Source organism: Mercenaria mercenaria, chromosome 17 (assembly GCF_021730395.1).
Source record: "Mercenaria mercenaria strain notata chromosome 17, MADL_Memer_1, whole genome shotgun sequence".
Classification (NCBI taxonomy): Eukaryota; Metazoa; Mollusca; class Bivalvia; order Venerida; family Veneridae; genus Mercenaria; species Mercenaria mercenaria.
In genome coordinates, this window is record NC_069377.1 from 57,523,260 (window position 1) to 57,547,197 (window position 23,938).

Sequence of the window (23,938 nt, forward strand, 5' to 3'; positions counted from 1 at the left end):
TCCTAATTCATCATGAAGCGATTTTAATCCAAAAAGAATCTTTATTTATATTTTCGCTTAAGCCGACGTCTTTTCCTTACGACTGATGTCTATTATTTCTCTCTTGAATAAATACAGGATATTACATCACTGTCTTTTCATATTGAATTTATTCAACGAGTTGAATAAAATAATAAAATGCGAGACTCTGCTGAACAATTTATTAATTTATTTAACGAGTTTAATAAATTCAATGGTGGAAAGTCACAAATGTTATATTCTTTTTATCAAGTAAGCTTTTCCTGTCGAAACATCAAAAATTCTACTGTCTTTAACCAAGTCAATTTTACCAACGTCTCCTATATCATAAACGACGTCGACGTCAAAGCTTTATAACACTAGGGTATGATCAATTTTATGTAATGGCTTAATTTCACTCCCACGGCGTCAAACATGTTATAAAGCATTTAATTAATCGCTTTTTACACCCTATTAGAGGTATTTTACATTCTGCATTTGTCTCAGTTATGAATTGTATCCATCATTACAAATATTTTATTTCCATATAATTTTACATATATAAGAACATTGAAAATCCAAAACCCGACCGTTTTTCTTTTTTTTTTTGTACATTATATATTATATAGCAATAAAAATAATTGATAAAACCAAAATGTAGTTGAGACAAATTGTAAATTTGAAAACATTACCCTTGCTTAACTTGTAACCTGTTGCCTTTACCAGTTTTTCTGCCAATGAATTTTCGTATAGTATTTGAAAGTTTCAGGTATTAAGATAATATCTAAAAGATTTCAATCAAATTTCATCTTGTTCTGTAGGAAGGTGATAAATCTATTTTGCAAACCCTCACAAATTATACAAAAATATATAGCTTTTCTGTAGCACGTTCTAAGTTTTATGTCTAGTTACCTTTATCGCCTTCATGCTGTATAATGTTTATTTTTATACGTTATTATGTGGAGGAAACAAATCATTTTTGTTATGCGTTTTCCAGGAGGCAAAGAGAAATGCTTTATAATTAGATCTGTATGTTCTATAATTGCCCATCGGCTTGGGACAATGCTCTCGAGTGAAATAGTAACAGAGAAATAGGTACGAATGCCAGGTGAAGCTCAGAATGTTGGATTGTGCTTAAATACGTGAGAAAATTATAGTTTTGAAACAATTTAGTACCTGTCAGTTTTGAAATAAAAATCTTTTTAAGAAAGAGAAAAAGTAGAAAAAACAATAATACTATTTTTTTTTTATTTCTGAGATATGTCAGATGTTAGATGGGCAAAAGTTTTCATGATATATATTTCTAATCAATGTATAAAAAAAAATGTTGGTATATGCGCTTTTAACTACTTATACAGGAATGCTTTTGTACATTGAATATTACTGTTATTTTTCTTTTTTTTTTTTTCAGGATTAATGTTCGGGCAAAATCTGTCTCATCAGTTTCCCAGATGTTTCACGTGAAATGACGTAGATATGAGGTTGTTCACTGTAAGAGATTGTTACTATTGCTGCTTGGGATGTGTAAAGCAATGCGCAACGTGTGAATGTTCTTATTTTTGAAATGGTGTTAGTAGAGCTGTGCAAAAAAGTGGATATATATAACTGAGAAAAAAAGTGTTTGTCTGTTCTTTGGAAATACTTTCAAAATGGCGGAGGGCAAGGTTGCATCATGTTCAAGATATTTATTGATTATTCTAAATTTGATATTTTTGGTAAGTATTATCAGATTCGTCTTGTCCAGGAAGCATGAAAAAAATGAGTGTTTTGTAGTCAAACTCTATATTGTAATTCCTATGATCTCTGTGTAATAATGAAAAAAGAAGGACAAATTAGAAAAAAATGGGAAGCATTTGTTTCCAACGACGGAAGTTTAATCCACTGACAGTCGTTGGCAACCCGTTTGAATTCATTAAGACTATTCGTGAAATAGCTTTTTATATAAAACAATACTGGTGAATTTGAAACCAAAAGTTGTAACGTTTTATTATAGATTGTAGATGCATACTGTTCAGAACTAATAGTATGCAAAGACTAGATGTTTATAACTTTTAAAGAATATCATCCGTAATGTGCTCTCTGCATAACCATATGATTCGGCCTATTTGATGGAGAGTACAGAAAAATTGAGCGTTGGCGCGAATGAAAATTTATATCAAGACATTTAAATTGTCTGTTCAGGATGTACAATGAACACGAAATATTTGTTTTTAGACATTCCACCTATTAAATATCAAAGAGCATGTTGAAAGCTGGCTCTCTTCATATTTCAAAGTTACCAAACATAAAAATAAATCATCTGTAAAACATGTCATTATAACTTAATTTAAAACAAAAAATCGTTTAACACCTCGTGCAAGATTATTGTTTTCTACCCGACATGCACTATGTTTCTAAAATAAATAGCTGTTCTTTATTAGAAATGCGCGATAGTGTTTAATCTATTTATCTGTTTTGATTTCTCCTGAAATAGTAGTTACCTTTTTATGCTATTGATCTATTTTAACTGACACCTTATGAAGTTGTCCACTTCTTTGTTTGCCATATTCCCACGGTAATTTTCTCTCTTTATCTCATCTATAGTTTTCCCTGCATTTTTCTGTACTAACTCGATTTAGAAGACGTAAAACGTGGTGAATGCATTAACCTGTATTTATAAATCGTCTTCATTATCTAAGCCGTAAGTAGGGGCTAGCAAAAATATTCACAAAGATGCATGTAGCTTTATTTTCTCCAGATGAAATATCAGTGAAATAAGGCACTATGTATTATTTCTTTGTAGCTTGTAATTACACACGTCAAGAAAAATCATTTTACGATATCTGTACTCTAATCGAAAATTCCTTGAACATGAAATGAGTTAGATATACATTTTTATCTCCATATATTAAGCAAGTGCTGCATGTTTTTTGCAATAAATGTTGTTAAAACACGTGTAAGTAGGTACAATAGCTTGATTTGATTGTATAAGAAATATCTTCTGAAATAAAAAGACATATTTGTAACTTGTACTTTCATTGCTTACTTCGGTAGTTATTTTCATTGCTTGCTTCTGCCATATATATTTCTTTTAATTGCATCAGTAAGTATATTCATTGCTTGTATCTGGATGTCATTTTTAGCTCACCTGTCACATAGTGACAAGGTGAGCTTTTGTGATCACCCTTCGTCCGTCGTCAGTCCATGCGTCCGTGCGTCCGTCCGTCCGTCAACAATTTCTTGTCTGCACGATAGTGGTTTCATTTATGATTTTATTTTAACTAAACTTGCACACAACTTGTATCACCATATGATCTCGGTCCCTTTCTTGAACTGGCCAGATCCCAATATGGGTTCCAGAGTTATGGCCCCTGAAAGGGCCAAAATTAGCTATTTTGACCTTGTCTGCAAAATAGCAGCTTTATTTATGATTTGATTTTTACCAAACTGGCACACAACTTGTATCACCATAAGATCTCGGTTCCTTTGTTGAACTGGCCAGATCCCAATATGGGTTTCAGAGTTATGGCCCCTGAAAGGGCCAAAATTAGCTAATTTGACCTTGTCTGCACAATAACAACTTTATTTATGATTTGATTTTTACCAGACTTGCACACAACTTGTATCACCATATGATCTCTGTCCCTTTCTTGAACTGGTCAGATCCCAATATGGGTTCCAGAGTTATGGCCCCTGAAAGGGCCAAAATTAGCTATTTTGACCTTGTCTGCACAATAGCAGCTTTATTTATGATTTGATTTATAGGGTAGAGACCACCAATTGTTTTCCCATAGACTTACATTATAACATTATGGCGTGTACGGCCTTCCATACATCGAAACATGTATATCTAACTACATATTTTTCAAGAACTATCTTAGTTCTACCAAAATATCGGACGAAAAACATATGAATAGTGATACTTTATTTAAGTAATTTTCGTGTGAATGAGATGACCCCCTGTTTACATCGTTGGCATGGCGGGAGAAATTCGTTTGATAAAACTTTTTTCAATACACATAAAATGTAGCAAATTTTGTCAAAATGTATAATAAAATACTGTAAATGCAGTGAAAAAATATCAATTTTGAAAAAATAATCACTTCCTGGGTTTGTTTACATGACTGACCAATCAGAACGCACAGACGTTACCTTATTCCCAGGTATACACTTACCTCATTCCCAGTAAGTTCCCTGTACTTTTTTGAATTGGTGGTCTCTGACCTATAGATGAATGTTTTGTATCACATTTTCCAATTTTACAGTGATATTGTCAAACATGATCCAATACCAAATGTCTCACAAAGTTTCATCAAGAAATGTTCAGTTTTAAGAAAGATATGGACAGTTTACTGAGGTCACCCCCTGTCGATTTATATGCCCAGATTCAGTCCCTGTCGTCGTCTGATTGCAATTTTTCGTGAAGATTTAAGTTATCTGCATTGGATTTGACTTGGAAGCTGAAATATGATTCATTCCGTAAAAAATAGAAATAAAGTCTATTAATTTTGATCATTCTCTGACATTACAGAGATAAAAATGATCCATTTTGGCCCAAAAGCTCAGATAAAAATGGGCACATTTGTCCAAAAAAGAGGCCAAAATTAAAAAAATATTCAAATTTCACGCTTATTTTTGCACGAAAACGTCTTTCTACATCATTTACAACAGATTTGTGGCCATTAACATTACCTGTGATGTCTTCCGACGAAAGTCATGTTTTAGCTCTAATATAGGGTACAGACCACCAATTGTTTTCCCATAGACTTACATTATAACATTATGGCGTGTACGGCCTTCCATACATCGAAACATGTATATCTAACTACATATTTTTCAAGAACTATCTTAGTTCTACCAAAATATCGGACGAAAAACATATGAATAGTGATACTTTATTTAAGTAATTTTCGTGTGAATGAGATGACCCCCTGTTTACATCGTTGGCATGGCGGGAGAAATGCGTTTGATAAAACTTTTTTTCAATACACATAAAATGTAGCAAATTTTGTCAAAATGTATAATAAAATACTGTAAATGCAGTGAAAAAATATCAATTTTGAAAAAATAATCACTTCCTGGGTTTGTTTACATGACTGACCAATCAGAACGCACAGACGTTACCTTATTCCCAGGTATACACTTACCTCATTCCCAGTAAGTTCCCTGTACTTTTTTGAATTGGTGGTCTCTGACCTTTACCAAACTAGCACACAATTTGTATCACCATAAGATCTCGGTTCCTTTGTTGAACCGGCCAGATCCCAATAAGGGTTTCAGAGTTATGGTCCCTGAAAGGGCCAAAATTAGCTATTTTGACCATGTCTGCACAATAACAACTTTATTTATGATTTGATTTTTACTAAACTTGCACACAACTTGTATCACCATAAGATCTCGGTTCCTTTCTGGAGCTGGCCAGATTCCATTATGGGTTCCAGAGTTATGGCCCCTGAAAGGGCCAGAATTAGCTATTTTGACCTTGTCTTCACAATAGCAGCTTCATTTATGATTTTATTTTAACCAAACTTGCACACAACTTGTATCACCATAAGATCTTGGTTCCTTTATTGAACTGGCCAGATTCCATTATGGGTTCCAGAGTTATTGCCCCTGAAAGGGCCAGAATTAGCTATTTTGACTTTGTCTTCACAATAGCAGCTTTATTTATGATTTGAATTTAATCAAACTTGCACACAACTTGTATCCCCATAAGATCTCAGTTCCTTTGTTGAACCGGCCTGATCCCTTGATGGGTTTCAGAGTTATGGCCCCTGAAAGGGCCAAAATTAGCTATTTTGACCTTGTCTGCACAATAGCAGCTTCATTTATGATTTGATTTTAACCAAACTTGCACACAACTTGTATCACCACAAGATCTTGGTTCCTTTCTTGCACTGGCCAGATTCCATCATGGTTTCCAGAGTTGTGGTCCCCTAAAGGTCCAAAATTGGCTATTTTGGCTTTTGCAGCCATATAGAGACTTCATTGATGATTTTATTTGATACAAGCTTCCAAAATATCTTCAACAACAATAACTCTTGGATTTCATGACAAATCAGATCCAATCGTAGGTTCCAGAGTTATTTTATATCTGATTACCTCCCCTGATTGTAATCAAAATAGATTTATATCAGTAAGTACTTATAGGACTTATTTGAAATTTCATTATTGTCATTAGTTGGACTGAGCCAATCAGGGTAGATAACTATGGATTGATTTTATTTCAAATTACCTCCCTTTATTTAAAATTAAAATGGGTATATCTCCGTAACTAATGAAGATACTGATCTGAAATTTCATTTATGTCAACAGATTTATTTGGCAGATCCTTCTTTTGTTCACTTACAATAATTCTCTCTTTTATTATGTCTCTTTTACCTTACTATAAATAGCTTATTTTTAGTAACTTTTTGTTATTGGCCGTAGGGAAAAACCGAGACCACTTTTCTGGGTACAACATGGATGTTACCTCCAATTTTTAGGTGTTTTTGACATATCTGTACCTTTTTTAATTTTATTTTCTTTTTGGTTAAATTTCTTCCCTTTGTTGTTCCTGTCTTTTGGACTTTTTTCTGAGGACCTTCTTGTCCTCAAGTGCAATGGTAACAGGTGAGCGATATAGGGCCATCATGACCCTCTTGTTATTGTTTTCTTCTGGTATGTATATTAAATTGCTTGCTTATGTACATATATTTATTGTTGTTAGCATCTGATATATAGTTTAGCTGTTAACTTCAATAGGTACTTTAATAACTTGCTTCAGTAAGAATTTCTTTGCATGGTTTTGATATTTACTTGTATAGCTTGCTTCAGAATGTAATTTTTGTTTGTTTTTGTTACGTATTTCATTGCTTGCTCAGAAGGTGTTGTCTTGCTTGCTTCGGTAGATATTGTGAGCGTTTGCAAGTTATAAATAGCATCAAAGAAATGATTAACTATATGCAGTTCGGGTAATTAAAAATACGAGCAAAGCGTCTTTAATATGTAAATAAAATGACACTGGATTCGCCTGATGGGGATACTATTTAACTGTCTTGTTACTTTGGATCAAACTAGGGATACGGAATAAGGTTTGGTGCGAACCATTTACCGGTTTAAACTCCCCAATGGTATTTTGCCACCGATCGATTAAAGGCAGTGATCTACTGCGTTCCTTTTATTTGACTGCTATTTCTTGTCTAATTATTTGACTTTGATTTTGTATTTTGCGTAACTGTCAGACGTTTGCACCACAATACATATACTGCTTGTGGGGGGGGGGGGGGGGGATTTCTTCTTCTTCTTCTTCTTCTTCTTCTTCTTCTTCTCCTTCTTCTTCTTATTATTATTATTATTATTATTATTATTATTATACCAGATTTATATAATTCTTTTGAAATTTCCAAGAAATGTTTTCTTTTTTGGGTATTGCCAAGTTCGATGTTGAAAAGCGAAAAAATACACTTTGTTCAGATATGGAAACGTTATTTCTGCCGCAAATTATGGTTTTTGTTCTGATATAAAGAAATGTATTAAAATGCAAAAGAGTTTCATTTAGAGATTTCAGCCTTTTTCTAGAAGAACTTCGAAAAGTGCCTGTCAAAATCAAGCTAACTGCTTTTAACTTTCCCCGGCTTTCTTACATTTCACACAAGTGTCTGTACTAACTGAAAATAAGTCGTGAAATATTGAGAGCGATGGGAGAATTTGATGTCTTGCCAACAACTGTAAATGTCACCATGCTTACTGCAAAAATGAGGTATACTTTTTACAGATTCCACAGAGCAAAAACATTTTAGTTTGGTAAGATAAACCAGAACCATGTGCCTGCGTTTAAGTAAAAATGTTATTCTTTTTTGGTTTGCCCACTAATAAATATATATATATATATGAATATTAAGAATAAAACATACGAAATCTTTCAACACATATCGAAGATAAAGAACATAAAGAATGAAAAATCTCAGAAATACAGGAACATCAAAACGCTTATTTTATAAAACCGCTATTTTAATATCACTCATTCTGTTGATCATGATGTATGAGCATTTATATATGAACTACAGCGGTATTACCCGTTGCTTGTTGTTTTGATTTATCTACCTGAAAAGGCTTATTAAAAAGCGAAAGCGCTCGGTTATATTAAACTTTTGACAGTTTGAACATATATTTTCTCAACTCTCTCTCTCTCTTCTCTTCCTATCTATATTATATAAATATATATATATATTATAATCATCTTTTTGGTTGCACTATAAGTGAGCTGGATATATATATATATAATAATATATATATTTTTAGATATATATAAATATATATTATAATAAATATTTATTACAAAGCCAAAACAGAATTGAAATTTTAGTGCAAGAATAATCCTTGTTTGGATGCTACTTATATTTTATAGGGAAAACAATTTTACTTTATTGTATTATTATTGTTGTTGTTGTTGTTGTTTCTTCTCTTTTATTTTATGTTTGCTTATGTTTTGTTGTTTTATTTTCTTATTATTGAATGTTCAGCATATCTAAAATACAAAATATTTAAATGGAATGATCTGGTTAAAATCCTGATCGAGCTAGTAACAAAAAACTACATAATGTTTGTGTATAAATGTTAAATTGCTAAAAATACATGAGATCAAATATTACAAGTCACATGTTTACCGATGGAAATTTTTTAAATTCTCCAAGAGATTAGAGTAATCAACCAAGAAACAGATAGAAAAAAAGATATGCATTAATTTGCTTCTTTTATTGCATCACACACACAACGGAACGCATCCAATTAAAATTCTGCACAGTTTTATTACGCTATTATGTTTATATGAGCTTTGTTTTACAGCAATCAAGCAAGTAAACATTATGATACTTTGCAGAATGTTCAGACACATTGTATGAGTCATGAATGTGCCTTATCTCTTGTAGACAAAATGCACAACCACTCCGTGCTCGCATAAACCTTCAATAAAAAAGCAAGCCAGCATATCTCAAAAATAAAACTGCTCCAGATTTTAATGCTATTACCATTTATCTCCTAGTTGCAAAGATTATCACATAGAAATGATGTATATAATTTCATGTTAGCAACTCTTCATAAAGCTAGTCGCACTAAAGAATCAGATCATTGATGTGTTCACAGTGTCGGTTAATACTTTTACGATTGTCAATATCTACACACGTTCTAAAACGACCAGGAACTATTTTATATCTAACTCCTCATTGACCTTTAGGTAGTCCTTTTCCAAACTGCCTGAATTATCATCTGTCACAGTGTCTGTTAACAATTTCTACTATAGTCATATTTTATCGAAACTTTCGCAGACATTTAATGTTCACAACTGAAGAAGTTTCAAGAGGGAATTGCTAAATATTTGCTAAATGTATTTCCGATTTGGTTTTTATTGTTATGGTTACATATCATATCAATTTTATTTGTGTGTAGTATACACACATATTTTATGTACCCTGATTCTATAAGACGACTGCAAAGATCTGTATATGGCCAGTTTATGAAAATCTGGTGTGTCGTTAACCTTTGGTTTTGTATTTATTAAATGGGTACATTTGACATTTCCCCAAAAATAATTTTTGAGTTGCTAGTATCTGTTATTTGCAAATATGAACAAGAACAGCCAAAGACGTTATTCCTTATACAAAAATGAAATCTTTAAAATTAATTTAATCTACAGTATGGTCCACCTAATCAGTTGCAGGGGTTTTCGAGAATTGCGGTTTTGTTTAGCAAGAATCAGATATAATTTATACATCATTCCAAAGATCTCCGAGGGCGATAGCAGGACCTTTGTTTATTATTTATAATATCTTTGGGCAAATAAAAGTAATTTTCGCGTTACAAAAGTCGGGCAAAATCATAATTTTTTAATTGTTTTAGAATTGTATAAAATTAATTTAATCTACAGTATGGTCCACCTAATCAGTTGCAGGGGTTTTCGAGAATTGCGGTTTTGTTTAGCAAGAATCAGATATAATTTATACATCATTCCAAAGATCTCCGAGGGCGATAGCAGGACCTTTGTTTATTATTTATAATATCTTTGGGCAAATAAAAGTAATTTTCGCGTTACAAAAGTCGGGCAAAATCATAATTTTTTAATTGTTTTAGAATTGTATAAAATGTGTACATGGAAATGTAGCTTTTATGCTTACTAGAAGTATCCTGTAAGTTTTATTTGCTATCACAACGACATTATTTAAGTACCGTGTGGCTGTCCTAAAAGGTCTCCCCGTTGATTCAGTGTTGTGATATTTTCTGGTCCTTCGGGATCAAGGAGTCCATTCAATATATGTCTAGGGGACGTGAGGGGTGTTGCACTTTCTATTACCTCTCAGGAACAGACACAATCAAACTGAGTCTGCTGTTATTTTGCTTGTTTGCATTCTATGCTTCCAAAGGATCCTCTTTCAAATTTATATTATATTATTCTACTTCGTTGCATTCTATGTTTCCAGAGAATTTTATTATTATAATCCATTCACAAAGTCAATGTTATTTTCTTAACATTTGGTGTTGAAAAACTGCTAAAAATACCCCTACAAAACAGTTTATTTTTTGACAATAAATTCGAAGCTTAAAACTCATTTTTAATATTTAAAATATTCCTTAAACCACACTCGAAGTTCTTTAGAAGGGTGTAATTATCAATGGTATTGTTTTTCATATCAAGAGAAATAAATGGAAAACTTTGTTATTACAAAAGGTATATCAAACAGTCAGTATTTGTTGGTCTTGAATTAACGGCAGTTACGTACCACAGTACTTGAGTAACCTGAAGACGATAATCATTTTCGTCTCCCTATCAATAACAATATTATATGTTGCTTATAGGATTCCTACATTAATTGCATTACTTAGCACAGCATATCAACTGTAACCAGACGCACCAATATTCGCAACATAGCAACACCTGGAATAAATGTTCATTATAAAGCACTTACACGTTACATTAACTATAATTTCGATGGCTTACTGAGAAATTGCATACGTTTTATCCTATAATTACTTTACCTAGTAAAAGGTGAACATTTCAAATTAACATTATACGCTATATGATAAATTGTTAATAATCATAACTTAAAGTAAGGCACTTAGGTACAAATGTGCAAATATTCCATAAAATTACGTTATGTGAATCGATGAATCTAAATGTTTCCATACTATCAAAACCCATTTACATTACACTTTATAACTATATTGTTTGATGGTTGTTCGGAAATTTCGTGGAATTTCATTGTAAAACAATAATAACGTATTCAAAAGGTATGCAATTTGGCCTAAACGTAGCACTACGTATTATCACCATCATATAAAGGGTAATATCTCTGAAAACTAAAAAAGTATGTCAAAGATAGTATTCATCAAACAGGTGGCATTATTACGGACAAAGTAGTTACCATTATATTTGTATGTAGTATTTCGTTTCACAGTATGTATATGTAATGTTTGTGAGACTAGTTTTGGGGGGTCGTTTTGTGGCAATTTAATGCCGAAAAATGATGAAAACATAGTCAATACACAGTTGAAACTCGCTTTTCTTATAATTCAGGCTGTCTAGATAAGCTTTTTAAGTCCCATCCCGAAAACACGTACACAAAATATCGTTTTAAGTCGAAGTTCGAGTATCTTGGAGTAAAACGCTCGACCTCTTGGAATTTGAGATGCCGCGTTTCGACTGCGATAATTCTACAATAGTTACAGGGATGTTTAGATAAATGTTTTAGATAAAAGTTCAATAAATCAATTTTATAAATATATTTTAATCTTATCTTTGCTGAATCATTGTTTAAACCCTTCAATATTTGTCATAAAAATATGAAATTATTAAGTTTACATCAGTCTGTTGTTTTGGTTTGTAAATTATAAACATGTTGTTTTTTTAAACAGTGAATCTGTTGTTGTTTTTAAGGTAATTGGGCTTTGCATCAATATCAAAATTATTATATACTTTGCAAAATGACACATTTGTGGCCCTTCCAAAAGCCAATAAACTTCATTTAAAGTGCCGATCCATAGGAAAGTGCTTTTGACATGTACACTTTTTTATTTACAGATAGCCGGTGTTCTGTTTCTGGGCGTAGGGATATGGATTGTTGCTAGTGATGCAGCAATGGAGACAGTTACCACTAAATTGCATTTATCAGTAAATGTAGGGACGCTCTTATCTATAGGGTATGCCGTTATAGGTGTAGGCTCATTTATGTTCCTGGTTGGTTTCTGTGGTTGCTGCGGGGCCATCAGGGAAAGCGCCATCATGATTGGAGTTGTGAGTACTTCATGTTCATTTTCCTGCAGAAGACAAATCATGAATTATTCTTCTGTCTCGTCTTTAATAACCTTCTCTACCTTGAAGTGTTTAATAGCAGGACTATATTCCTATATTTGCATGAAGGCGTAGCCCAAGTGCTAATTCTGACTTAGGAGTGCTGATTACTATGTAGAGAAAGTCATTGCCGTTTAATGATCTGTTTATTGCATATGTAATACAATAACAATTACATTACTCTCGTAATTAATCGTTTGAATCAGTAAATATATAAAATACCGACGTTTACAGATCTTTGATCTTTTTATCTAAACGACAAAGTACAATGACGTTATAAATGACGTCACACAGCCCTGGCGGTCAAATAACCAGTTGTAATACCCGTTTCTGGTTTGTTTCTGTTTATAGTAAGGTATACAATAAAGTATTTCATGCTGACTGTCCCATAATTATTTGACATTGCACTGCTATTTTACTGGTATATCTAAAATTTGGTCTCTATTTTCTGAAAAGTACAAAAAAAAACAAATTTGAATAATATCATTTTCAACTTAAAAGTCGTACATGGATGAATAACTTGGTCGTATGCAATTTTTGACATTTTAAGAGTATGCCCCTTAAACTATAAAATGTTTTTCTTCTTTATAGTACATCATCTTCATGGTTGTTTTATTATGTGGTGAACTAGCAGCAACTGTATATGTGGCATTGGAAAAATCCACGGTAAGTTATCTACATTTCACACATGCTCTATATTCAATTATCTAAGTAGTGTCCTGTATATGCAGCTTGTACATTGATTATCCGCCATTAAAAATATTTTGGAACAAGTCTCAACACTCCATCCTCGCATTTGATCAAAATGACCAAAATGACCATGGTCAAATAAGGTATTTGTACTGATCATTTACACTTATTTGTGTTCAGTTTGTGATGAATATATGTTAGGCTTTTCATGAATAATTTCTTTGGTATAGCACTGATTTTAAATATATAGTAATACGGTTTTCTTTTTATTCTGATACTGAAATATAGATACTACATTTTGTTACGATTTCAGTTACTCCAGCAACTGAAAAACAGACAAAGGCGTAACTTAGATATCTATCTCCTTGTTATGTCGTCTTCATTTGATTCATTGCCATACTGCTGCACAAAACTGGTGTATGAATACACCAATATCATTCACATAACACATGAATATACTAATAAACATGCAGCAGCAACATAATGCGTATATAACAGATGCATATAATTGAGCTTTGCGCTCGTGAGACAGAAGAGCCAGGTTATCTCTCAAATTTGACATTTTAAGAGTATACACCTTAAACTGTATTTTCATAAAAAATAATACAACATTTCAATATCTTTGTTACAAAGTTTGAGTACTTTGTGTGGTTATATTAGGGCAACATAACATTCGCAATACCATGGTTCACAAGAGATATACAAAGTTGTGTTCAGAATCGATAGTGTGATATCATACTGTGTGTGGTAATCGCGCGTTTCTCTCTTAGTCTTTGTGCTAATTGTGGCGTATTAATACGTATTACCCCCAGACGATCATAGAAAATTGACAGCAGCAATTGATAAACGTTAAATAAAACAGCATTTACAGAATATCATATAACTCATAAACTACGGGAAAATTCTTGGAAGAAACTATATAATACAATGCAGACACAAACACTAGACTTTATTTAAAAATTTATTCTGTCGTAAGCTCAAAACAAGAGCACCGCCTACGGATGCCATCGCTCGTCTGCAAATGCTGAACAATATGTAAGAAAAGAGTAAAAGTTAAAATTTTCTTAGTACAAAAAGGGCCATAATTCTGACAAAATGAAGGTTAGAATTATAGTTCATGGCCTACATAGTTCTCTGATAATGATAAAGTGTGCATAGTTTTTGAGAAAAGATGGACCTTAACAAAAAAATTTAACCAAGAAACTCAAATTTTCTTAGTACAAAAAGGGCCATAATTCTGACAAAATGCATATCAGAGTTATGATCCTTGGCCTACATAGTACCTTAATGATGATAAACAAGTGTGCAAAGTTTCAAAGCTGTAGCTCTTATAGTTTTTGAGAAAAGGTGGACCTAAACAAAAAGTTTAACCGACGCCGACGCCGATCAAGTGACGACAATACCTCGTAGATTTTTTTTCAAAAATCAAACAAGCTAAAAAGAGAAACTGTTTTAAGAAATATTAGGATAAAAAGCTTGATTTAAACTGATAGAGTATGCAAACTGTTTAAGGAGACTGCCAAGTTAATCTGACCATCGACCATTTACCTGTTTTCACAAAAGTTTAGAGACAAAAATTAAAAACTTATCAGATAGATATAAATTACGCATAATGTCATTAACAATCAAGCAATTATCTTTTGAGATTGAAAAATGGTTGTTGTTAACAAGTGGTCCTTTTATAAGATGCAGAATTATGTTATTTGTAGATAAACTGAAAAAGGAAATATCGATTACGTGCTTGTAATCGAAGCTTTTTCTATTAAATCTGATACGAGTTATTTGATTTGCTTGATATCCAAGTTTCAATGAAGGTATAATATCGACGATTTGCGTACTGTAATATTTAGACGCGAAGATTTTCAATCAAGAATATTTATTGAATAAACGCAACATGCTAGCTGATTTTGAATGTGCAAATTATTTTTTCCAATTCATTTTTCATCATATTACAACCTGTCTGAGCGAATATGAATTACCAACCTTATAATGGCATTACTAAGTAACAATTTCATAATTTCCTGTCTATTCTTTACTGACAGTCGAATGGTGTTTGCTTCACGCAGAGTAATAAATGAACAGTAAGATTTTGAGAATGTGCTTGTGTAATCCATTGATTACCTGTCACAGATTGCGGTACGTGTTGCATACTTCATTATCATTGATAAACAAATTTGTGCTTCTACATTCCTAAGGTATGAATGAAAACATAATTTTATGATAGATGTTTTTCAATCTAAATAAATTGAAAGCCTGTGTAACAGATTGATAAGCAAAATTTATAAAAAGAAATTACTGTTACTCTTATAAGTATTTTGTTTAGCACGATAATATCTATCCTGCCAGTACCCCATATATTTCGCTGTCTCTCGTGTAAACTTCAGCTCTACACGTTACACTGCTTAACGCGACAAGTGCTGACAGACTACATTTACTTCACTTTTTTATACTAGAAAAAGTGGGAACTCTACAGCTCGCTCAACACGACAAAAATGTAAAATGTTGCAGGTTCGGTTTAGTTCACGGTAGTGGATTTATTTATTTATTTATTTTGTTAGGTTTACCGTCGCACCGACACAATTATAGGTCATATGGCGACTTTCCAGCTTTGATGGTGGAGGAAGACCCAAGGTGCCCCTCCGTGCATTATTTCATCACGAACGGGCACCTGGGTAGAACCACCGACCTTCCGTAAGCCAGCTGGATGGCTTCCTCACATGAAGAATTCAACGCCCCGAGTGAGGCTTGAACCCACATCGATGAGGGGCAAGTGGTTTGAAGTCAGCGACCTTATCCACTCGGTCACAAACAAGAAACATCCCTAGATGTGGTGTACATGGAAGCATTACCGAATGCCTATGTTTGAAATATTACCTAAAATAAAGTCTGATATTTGAAGCACACTCACTGATAAAGTATGCTTTCATTTCTTGTGTTCAGCATTCGTAGACTATACAAAGTATCATGTCCAACTTGGGTTTGGGCAATCAGATGCACCTGTCGAGCTGCTAACGTAACTGGTCTTTCAGTAAAACAGAATCGCAAGACTGAAGTCAAATATTACGTTAATTAAATTGGAAAATTTGTCTTACACATTTCCTTAATAGCCTTATTTCTATTACTGTACTTTCAATAGTCACTGATAAAAACACAAATATGAATTTACATTTATTAATATAATCGACTGAGACTGTGATAATCACATACTTGACAAAGTTAATGAGATCTAACATTCAAATAGGGATAACGTGTACAGTGGTTAGATATTAGGTTAGTAGTATTAAAAAGACGAGCTATACTGAACCTTCTAACATTTTAATCGCTAGAACCTTTTATTATACATTTCATATATTGAAAGACGTTTTTTCTGGCCAATTAAATTGAAATCTAATGAAGACTCGGCAAATGTACGTCGTAAACAAATATTTCGCAACGAACGTTCAGCAATATAATGTTCTGGTTTTAGTTTCTGTATCCGTAGCGTAACGGTATATAACTTATTACGCGAAACATGCTTTAAGGAGCTCTGCTGTAAACGTATCTAATATTTCTACAGTTTGGGAAACGAAAAAGCAATACGTAAATCTACTAGCCTGATACAGTTGTGTCTTTATATATACTATTAGACAGATGATATGTTAGGTTCTTAGCCCGTAAGAATTCCTTAAATGTACCTCCTGTCCGCCCACTGTTCCAAAGAATTGAAAAAACAACCTTTCAAACCCACATCCTGTCACTGGTTAATGCCAAAATCTAAAACCATGATGTATGGCAATCGCAGCTTTTCGTGCACTGCTCCAAAGCTTTGGAACTCCCTTCCTGTCAAGATCAGGGAAGCTGACACGCTAGCTGCTTTCAAAAGCCTGCTCAAAACCCACTTCTTTGTACAATATTTTGTTAACTGACCGATACATTTATGTTTTTTATCTTGTTTTTAAATTATACTTGTTTTCATTCATGATTTTGTTAATGTGGAATGCATTATCTTTGTGTACGTATTTGTTTGTATTTTTTGCAATTTATTCTGTAAAGCACGTTTGAACGTGTACAAGTGCATGAAAAGAGTGCTATATAAATGTGGTATAATAATAATAACTTACATAGTCATGCGCCACGTCAATGCAGGCTCGTATCAACTGCGTTAGCGTTAAATTTAAAAAATATATATATATAATTTAATTAATATGCAGGATAATCTTTTTCAATCAAAGTTTATCCAACGGTTTGTCCCGCTCGCTAGAGCTACTTTCAGATGAAATTTTCTGCTATATGTCGGATACGTTTAAAGTAGTTCTGCACGTTTGATAAACCGGAAGTAATGACGTAATTTCATTTATCTGGAAAACGTAAAATAAAGTCTGAATTTGGCGTATGGAATTAAAAATCGGTTTAATGAACTAATGACGAACGGTTTCTTAATTTATTACAACGGCAAAGTTACTGTCGTTCTAAAGTTAAAGTATGACATCTGGCACGTTAAATAAATGCGCAGATTTCTTTAATCATGGGCAAATATCTCTAAAACAAGCACAAGACCCTATACATTTTATTGCAACATTTTATAGGCCATATTATTATTTACTTGAGGAGTTTCATTAAAATCTACGAACGTGCAGAACTACCTTAAGAAAAAATGTAATTTCTATTCTCTATTCAGAAAATCATGGCATTGGGAGAAGCTGTAAAATCTTTTGCACATGATTAAAAAAGAACTGGTCCGGGACCAGAGTCAGACATCGTTTTTTTTTTTTTTTTTTTTTTTTTTTTTTTTTTTTGTTGCTGTTTTTTGTTTGTTTTGTTTTGTTCAATATTTTCTATGAAATCATTTGACATAAATGAAACTCCACCCCGTAACATGTTGCATTTAATACAATGCAGCACTTCCTAATGACGTAAATCGTTTCTGTTCCGAGAGGCTCCAAATGAGTCATAAAAAGTAGTACACTTCCTTTGTGGTAAACCAATGAATATATTTTAGTTGGGAATAGTTGGCTGTAATTTTAAGAGAACAGGAAACTGGTGTATCTTTCCAACAATACATGTTAAAAGCATATTGATCATCAAGGGCACCTACGAATGCAATAGAAATCACCTCACTGTTTGAGTATAGTATTGCAAACAGCTAAAATTCATATGATTTTATATATTTATATAAATCAATATCAAGAATATAAAAAGTAAATTCATGACATCAGCAATGATGGGATATACATGTTAATTCTTTATGTTGTAATTGCGCAATGCCTTCTCCATGTCTGATGCGCTGGAAAGTTGTTTTAGCGAGTCTGTCCTGTAAAAAACTGGTTTCTCACTGACAACGAACGCTAAAATTATCTTAATAGATGATTTCAAAGTAGTCGTTTACAGTTACATATCTTCATTTACACAAAAATTGATTAATCATTTAAACTTGCCAAATGATTAAAACCAAATAGTACAATATTAGCAAAAAGCAATGAGTTTAGCATTTCAGGGTCTCGCAAAATTTTTCTTTTGATACACTGCTTATGTACGTAACATGGATACCTTAATGAAATTCACATACCACAAACCGCTTTTTGATTCGTTATTGCCGTAAAATGTAATGAAGTTGCCTAAGTTAATAACTTCAGGACAATCCAATCCTTAAATGGTTTATATCCAAAAACAGCTATAATTTTCTAAAGCATGTTTTTGACAAATAAATCAAATCATTAAGATCAAAAATCGTTAATCCATTGTTTTCTTCCATTATGTTTTTTTTTACAATACGATTTGCTTTTCAGATTCCTTAAAATATTGTATAACTAACATTACTGTAAATAGCTTATGAAATGAAAGACAAGCGTTAGAATATAACAACTAATAATTATACAAGCACGGACAGTGATATAAAAAAATACTTTTTCAAATCATTTGATGTACTCAGTTCAAAAATATAAAGCATATAAAGCATTCTGTATTATATTTTCACGCATTCACCCTCAATTCAGAACATGCAACTTCTTCGAGGTCTGTCAGAAAGCATCTTAGTTTTATAGTATAGTATTATCCCAAGGCAGATAAATATAGTTATATAATATATCAGTGTTATATATTTATGCTCAGTTTATTGAAAGGGAGCTATACAACTGAAAACCCGAGAATGCAATTCTGCATAGAATCTCACCGCAAATCCACAAGAATAAACACTTTTCATCGAGGTCTGCCAAATGTTTACATTATATTTATGACATAGTACTATTCTTTGGCAGACTAACATGCTTTGACGAAGATAACAGAAAACAATATTTGGAAATACACTTACAACGATATTTATATTTGAACTCCCACATATCTGCATGGTTTAGGGAAATAACAGATATACGATTGTTATACAATAATAAGTTAACTAAATAACCTTAACATGCAGGACCGAAACGAAATTAACTTTGACTTTTACTTTTTCAAATATATCATTTTCCATACACGAAAAACTACCTTGTTTAAGATATATTTGTTAGAGTACAAGGACGTTGTTATGGATTTGCACAGAACCTCTTGCGTTTACACAGTCAATATCTACCTTAATCTTCTCCATTTGTTTCTTGTTGGACTGGATAAAAGACATAAATTACTGAGTACGTTAGGAATTGTTTGTAAATATGGTCCAGTGCACTCGTTATTTACTTTGCAATGTCAGGCGGATAATGCACGTTTATGTGCTAACCATGTGAAAGACTTTTCATTATGTTCTTTACGATTTAGATCGATGTTACTACGGTTAATCTCTTTTTGATATGATTCTCAGTAAAAGGAATTGACATATTCTTGAATGAACATGTAAAACCTCATACACACTACTGAAAATATTAGTAGGGTAGCGCAGTTTTGCTAAACTTCAGAAGGGTTTTTCGGGACAGGCGGCATGTGTATTTGATGTCAATAAATAAAACGCACTAATTAACATACCCGCGCGCCCCCGCGTGCACACACACCCCCCGGTAAGCACTTTCCAAAGATTTACCTTAACTCGCTTTAAATCTTATTATAATGAATAAAATGTTGAACTTTCTTCTTTTGTTATATTACACGAAACATAGAAAATATATGATTGTACGTCTCAATTTTCCGTATAATATCAGATTTACAAAGCTTAATCTCTGACCTGAAGCTTGTCCAATAAATAAGTTACTTTACTTACTCTTACCAACACTGTCTGCACATCGCTACTACAACATACTTAAGACGCTTATCAGACAGTTATTTCTGATGTTTTTGTTATTTATTATAGCTGTGAACATGGGTAGTACTTCTGGTGATGCTTTCCTCTTGCAAAGTTAACAAAGATTACATGGATTTTACACACTCGGCGTGGTTGTGTTTAGTACAGTTTGCTTTTGATGAGACGTTAAAATCCCAAGTTTTTGTTACATGAATTTTGGATTTTTTCAGTGGCACTTTAAAATATTATATGCAGATTCCAACTTTGCTATCTGCTTTGCTATTTGAGGTTAAAGAAAAAGAATAAACCGATAAAAAAAAACTTTTTGACTTCAAGAATCAAACCGTTTTGTACGTTTCGCATAAAACATAAAACATGTTATAGCAACTATTTACATTCAGTCATATCCTTTCAGTTATTTCAGAATTAAACAGTAAAATTATTCTTAAAAGTCTTCAAGTTTTATCAAAATGCCTACAAGCGTTTTGAGATAAGCCTATTAGTTGAAGACTTTTGTCTCTTCTGGGGCAATCTTTGTACTTATTGTTTTCACTATTTGGTCTGTCCTAATAACCACATTAAAATTCTCATCCTTACCTACTCCTCTTTGATATAAACGTAAATAACATGCTATAATGCTCCAATGATAATTTGATTGTTACACTATAGTGCAAATGAAAAACTTCTTGTCTACAAGTTTAGTCGGTCTGTTGTTCTGCCAGGACATAATAACACAACAATTCCAACAAATAATCAAAACAGTTTGGATTATAGTAGCTGAAATATGTATTAGAGTAGACGTACGTAGCAATGTTATTACGTGATTCTGTGACCTAATCCCATTATCATCTCTTATTCATAGTGCTAATCATGTCATGCCACTAATACTTCAAACAAATTCGGTAGTTTTTGTTCCTGTTTGTACTAATCATACGGTGGCCGAATGTAGCAATGGAGAATTCTAGTGAGGAACAACTATGCAGACATTTGAATGCTTTATGAGATGGCCTATGAACAATTGTTACATCTTATATTTCGTTCAACGGTCTGATACTAACTTTTGTGGGAAAAGACCCTATCTAGAGATGAGTGTCAAGGGCAGAACGATTTTACAGTTCTACAATTTATACTAATATCCTCAAAGCTAGCACTTTCCAATCTAATTGGTGCTGCACCAAATGATACTTCATCACATCTAAACCCGATATGAGAACTTTCATGATAAAATGTTAAAATCGGTCTGGGGAAAATGGCGTTTTAATATACGTCATGAAAAAGATCTTCAGTCAAGAAATTTTACCACTGGGCTGCGGAGATAACTGATGTTTTAAAGAGGGTTTCAAAGGAGTATCTAAATCCTTTATAAGAATCATTTATCTATTATTCATAGAGTGTTTCACGTGTATAGAATGTGGAAGGGTTTTAGTTTTTCTAAATTATTGTATTGTTTTACTTTCAGATAGAAACAAAAATCCGTCAGCAACTTCTGTCAGATGTCGAAAACTATAATAACAAATCCAACCTAGATTTTGTACAAGGAAAGGTAGGTGTCTACAGTATTTGAAGATCTTTACAAGCCCCATTTTAATATAAAAAAGGTGTTTCTAATAAAATTGCTAGATATCTTGGCATCTACATAATTATAATAGCATTTCTAAATCAGTTATGTTGTTCCAACCAACTTAATATTAAAGGAAAGAAACATTATACCAATATTTGAATGTATGCACCAAATTTCACCCAACTGTTCAAACACGTGTACGTAAAACTATGCACGCATTTCTAGAATACAGTTGACTAGTCATAGCTTCCATCCCTTCTAAACAGCTGATCGCATGTACTGACATGCTGCCGTTTGACAGCTCAGCTCTGACTGAGGTCCAATAGGGTAGCCGAATTAAAAGTTCTATGTATAGATGTAACAATTCACATAAGGCTCTCCTCTCAGCCAGTAAGGTTAAACTTTATCCACCTAATATACTGTCAGGTGGATAAGTTTTTGATATGTGTCTTACACAATAATGTATTTTTTGTGCTATTGAAAGATATAAAGTGTCTTTCAACCATATCCATAATATTGTACAAATACAAGGACTGAAAAACTGAGTCAGTAAGCAGCTTAACTAGTTGATTACGTTTTGGGTAACTCAGTTCACAGTTATATCGTGGTTCGCGTCGGGACGATACCGAACGTCTACGAATGATAATGACAATAACAAATGAATATATAAAGTAACTTCACCATTAGTCATTTGTCTAAGCGTGTTACAAATCATATACAAGCTTAAAATAAATTATATAATCCCCGGACTGCCAGTGTATAAATCTTATTTCTTACCCAGACAAACGGAGATCATGGTATGTATATTTATGATGCTAACTATTACAGACATATTAACCTTGTTCGAACTTCAAGATTCCAGCGATTATTTTTTTGATGATCTACAGCATTCTTCATTATACAATACCACCCTTGTTCATTATGTATACTGCTTGTGTCTAGAGCTTTTGAAGAAAGTAGCTATGTAGTTATGATAAAGTGTTTTGCCTACCTAGCGGCGAAAGTTTTACATTTGTCCGAGCACGCGCCATGGATAGACACTCCTGTTTTTCTCTAGGGAGAAACGTTGTCTAAAGTAGCGTGCGCTGAGATGACGTCACATAGTACTGGCACTATTATGTATGACGTTATAAGCTCATAAATAATGCCAGGAAAAACTCAAATCCATTTATCACCACGATCTATTTTGAATATGATTGGAAAGAAAAATTATCTAATATGTCTGCCTGTGTAAAACAGCTGTTTTCCCAAGCCTCTGGATAGCTCGGCTAAAAAAAATTCGCCAACGATAGGTTTTTCATTCCACACTGTCCCTCGGGTAGAGAAAAACCCCGTCATACACAGGCATGCATGTAAGATCCTTATAACCTTGAGGGCATCTACGGATTTGCTAAATGGCACTTACGTTCACAACTTTAAATAAATGAAAATGATAATGTATAGTGTATACAGCTCTATATAAGCACTTGCCTCTCTAAAGGGGCCTCCGTGGCCGAGAGGTTAAGGTCGCTGACTTCAAATCACTTGCTCCTCGTCGATGTGGGTTCGAGCCTCACTCGTTGCGTAGAATTCTTCATGTGAGGAAGCTATCAAGCTGGCTTACGGAAGGTCGCTGGTTCTACCCAAGTGCCCGCCTGCGATGAAATAATGCGCGGAGGGGCACTTGGGGTCTTCCTCCACCATCAAAGCTTGGAATGTCGCCATATGACCTATGACTGCGTCGGTGCGACGTTAAACCAACAAAACTTGTTTCTGTAAATCAATACCTGTATTATCTTCATATGTTGCACTTACACTTTTATTAATTTAAGTATTTGCTATTGCTGAAATATTTCTTTAAGAAAAGGCTATTGCTGGTCATTTAAAATTGTCATCATAGCGTTAATCGTTCAAAGCATAGTTAAACTTTATTACATCATATCTATCTTATTGGTGTAACTTCATGCGCTATTTTTACACGAGATAATTTTAATGCGGGTAAGTTCGTAATAAGTTAGTTGATCTAAGCAGAAAATGAGTTACAAAAAAGGATCAGATTAGATATTTCATTTTGTGCATGAAATTTTTATCATTTCGGTTTAGAAATGGACGCGTTGATATGGTTGGTATCAACATAACCGTTTGTCCCTTGACGTTATTTTGTTTACAGTTGATTTTCATTAATTTGCGACACTTTGCTTTCTTCCATTTCATCACGCTAAAAATC

The 23,938-nt window shown here is 33.1% G+C and overlaps 1 protein-coding gene across 2 annotated transcripts in view; it reads left to right on the plus strand.

The window, feature by feature from the left end:
• Positions 1-971: 971 nt before the first annotated feature.
• Positions 972-23,938, plus strand: part of LOC123536912 (CD82 antigen-like) — a 28,511-nt gene continuing 5,544 nt past the window's right edge. The window contains exons 1-5 of one of the 2 annotated variants that reach the window (XM_045320417.2): positions 972-1,092; positions 1,409-1,712; positions 12,029-12,241; positions 12,890-12,964; positions 21,631-21,714. In XM_045320417.2, the coding sequence (XP_045176352.1) occupies positions 1,647-1,712; positions 12,029-12,241; positions 12,890-12,964; positions 21,631-21,714 (438 nt within the window). In that variant the 5' untranslated portion in view covers positions 972-1,092; positions 1,409-1,646. Of the gene's footprint in view, positions 1,140-1,408; positions 1,713-12,028; positions 12,242-12,889; positions 12,965-21,630; positions 21,715-23,938 lie in introns of both variants that reach the window. The other variant, XM_045320416.2, reaches the window with a different exon arrangement.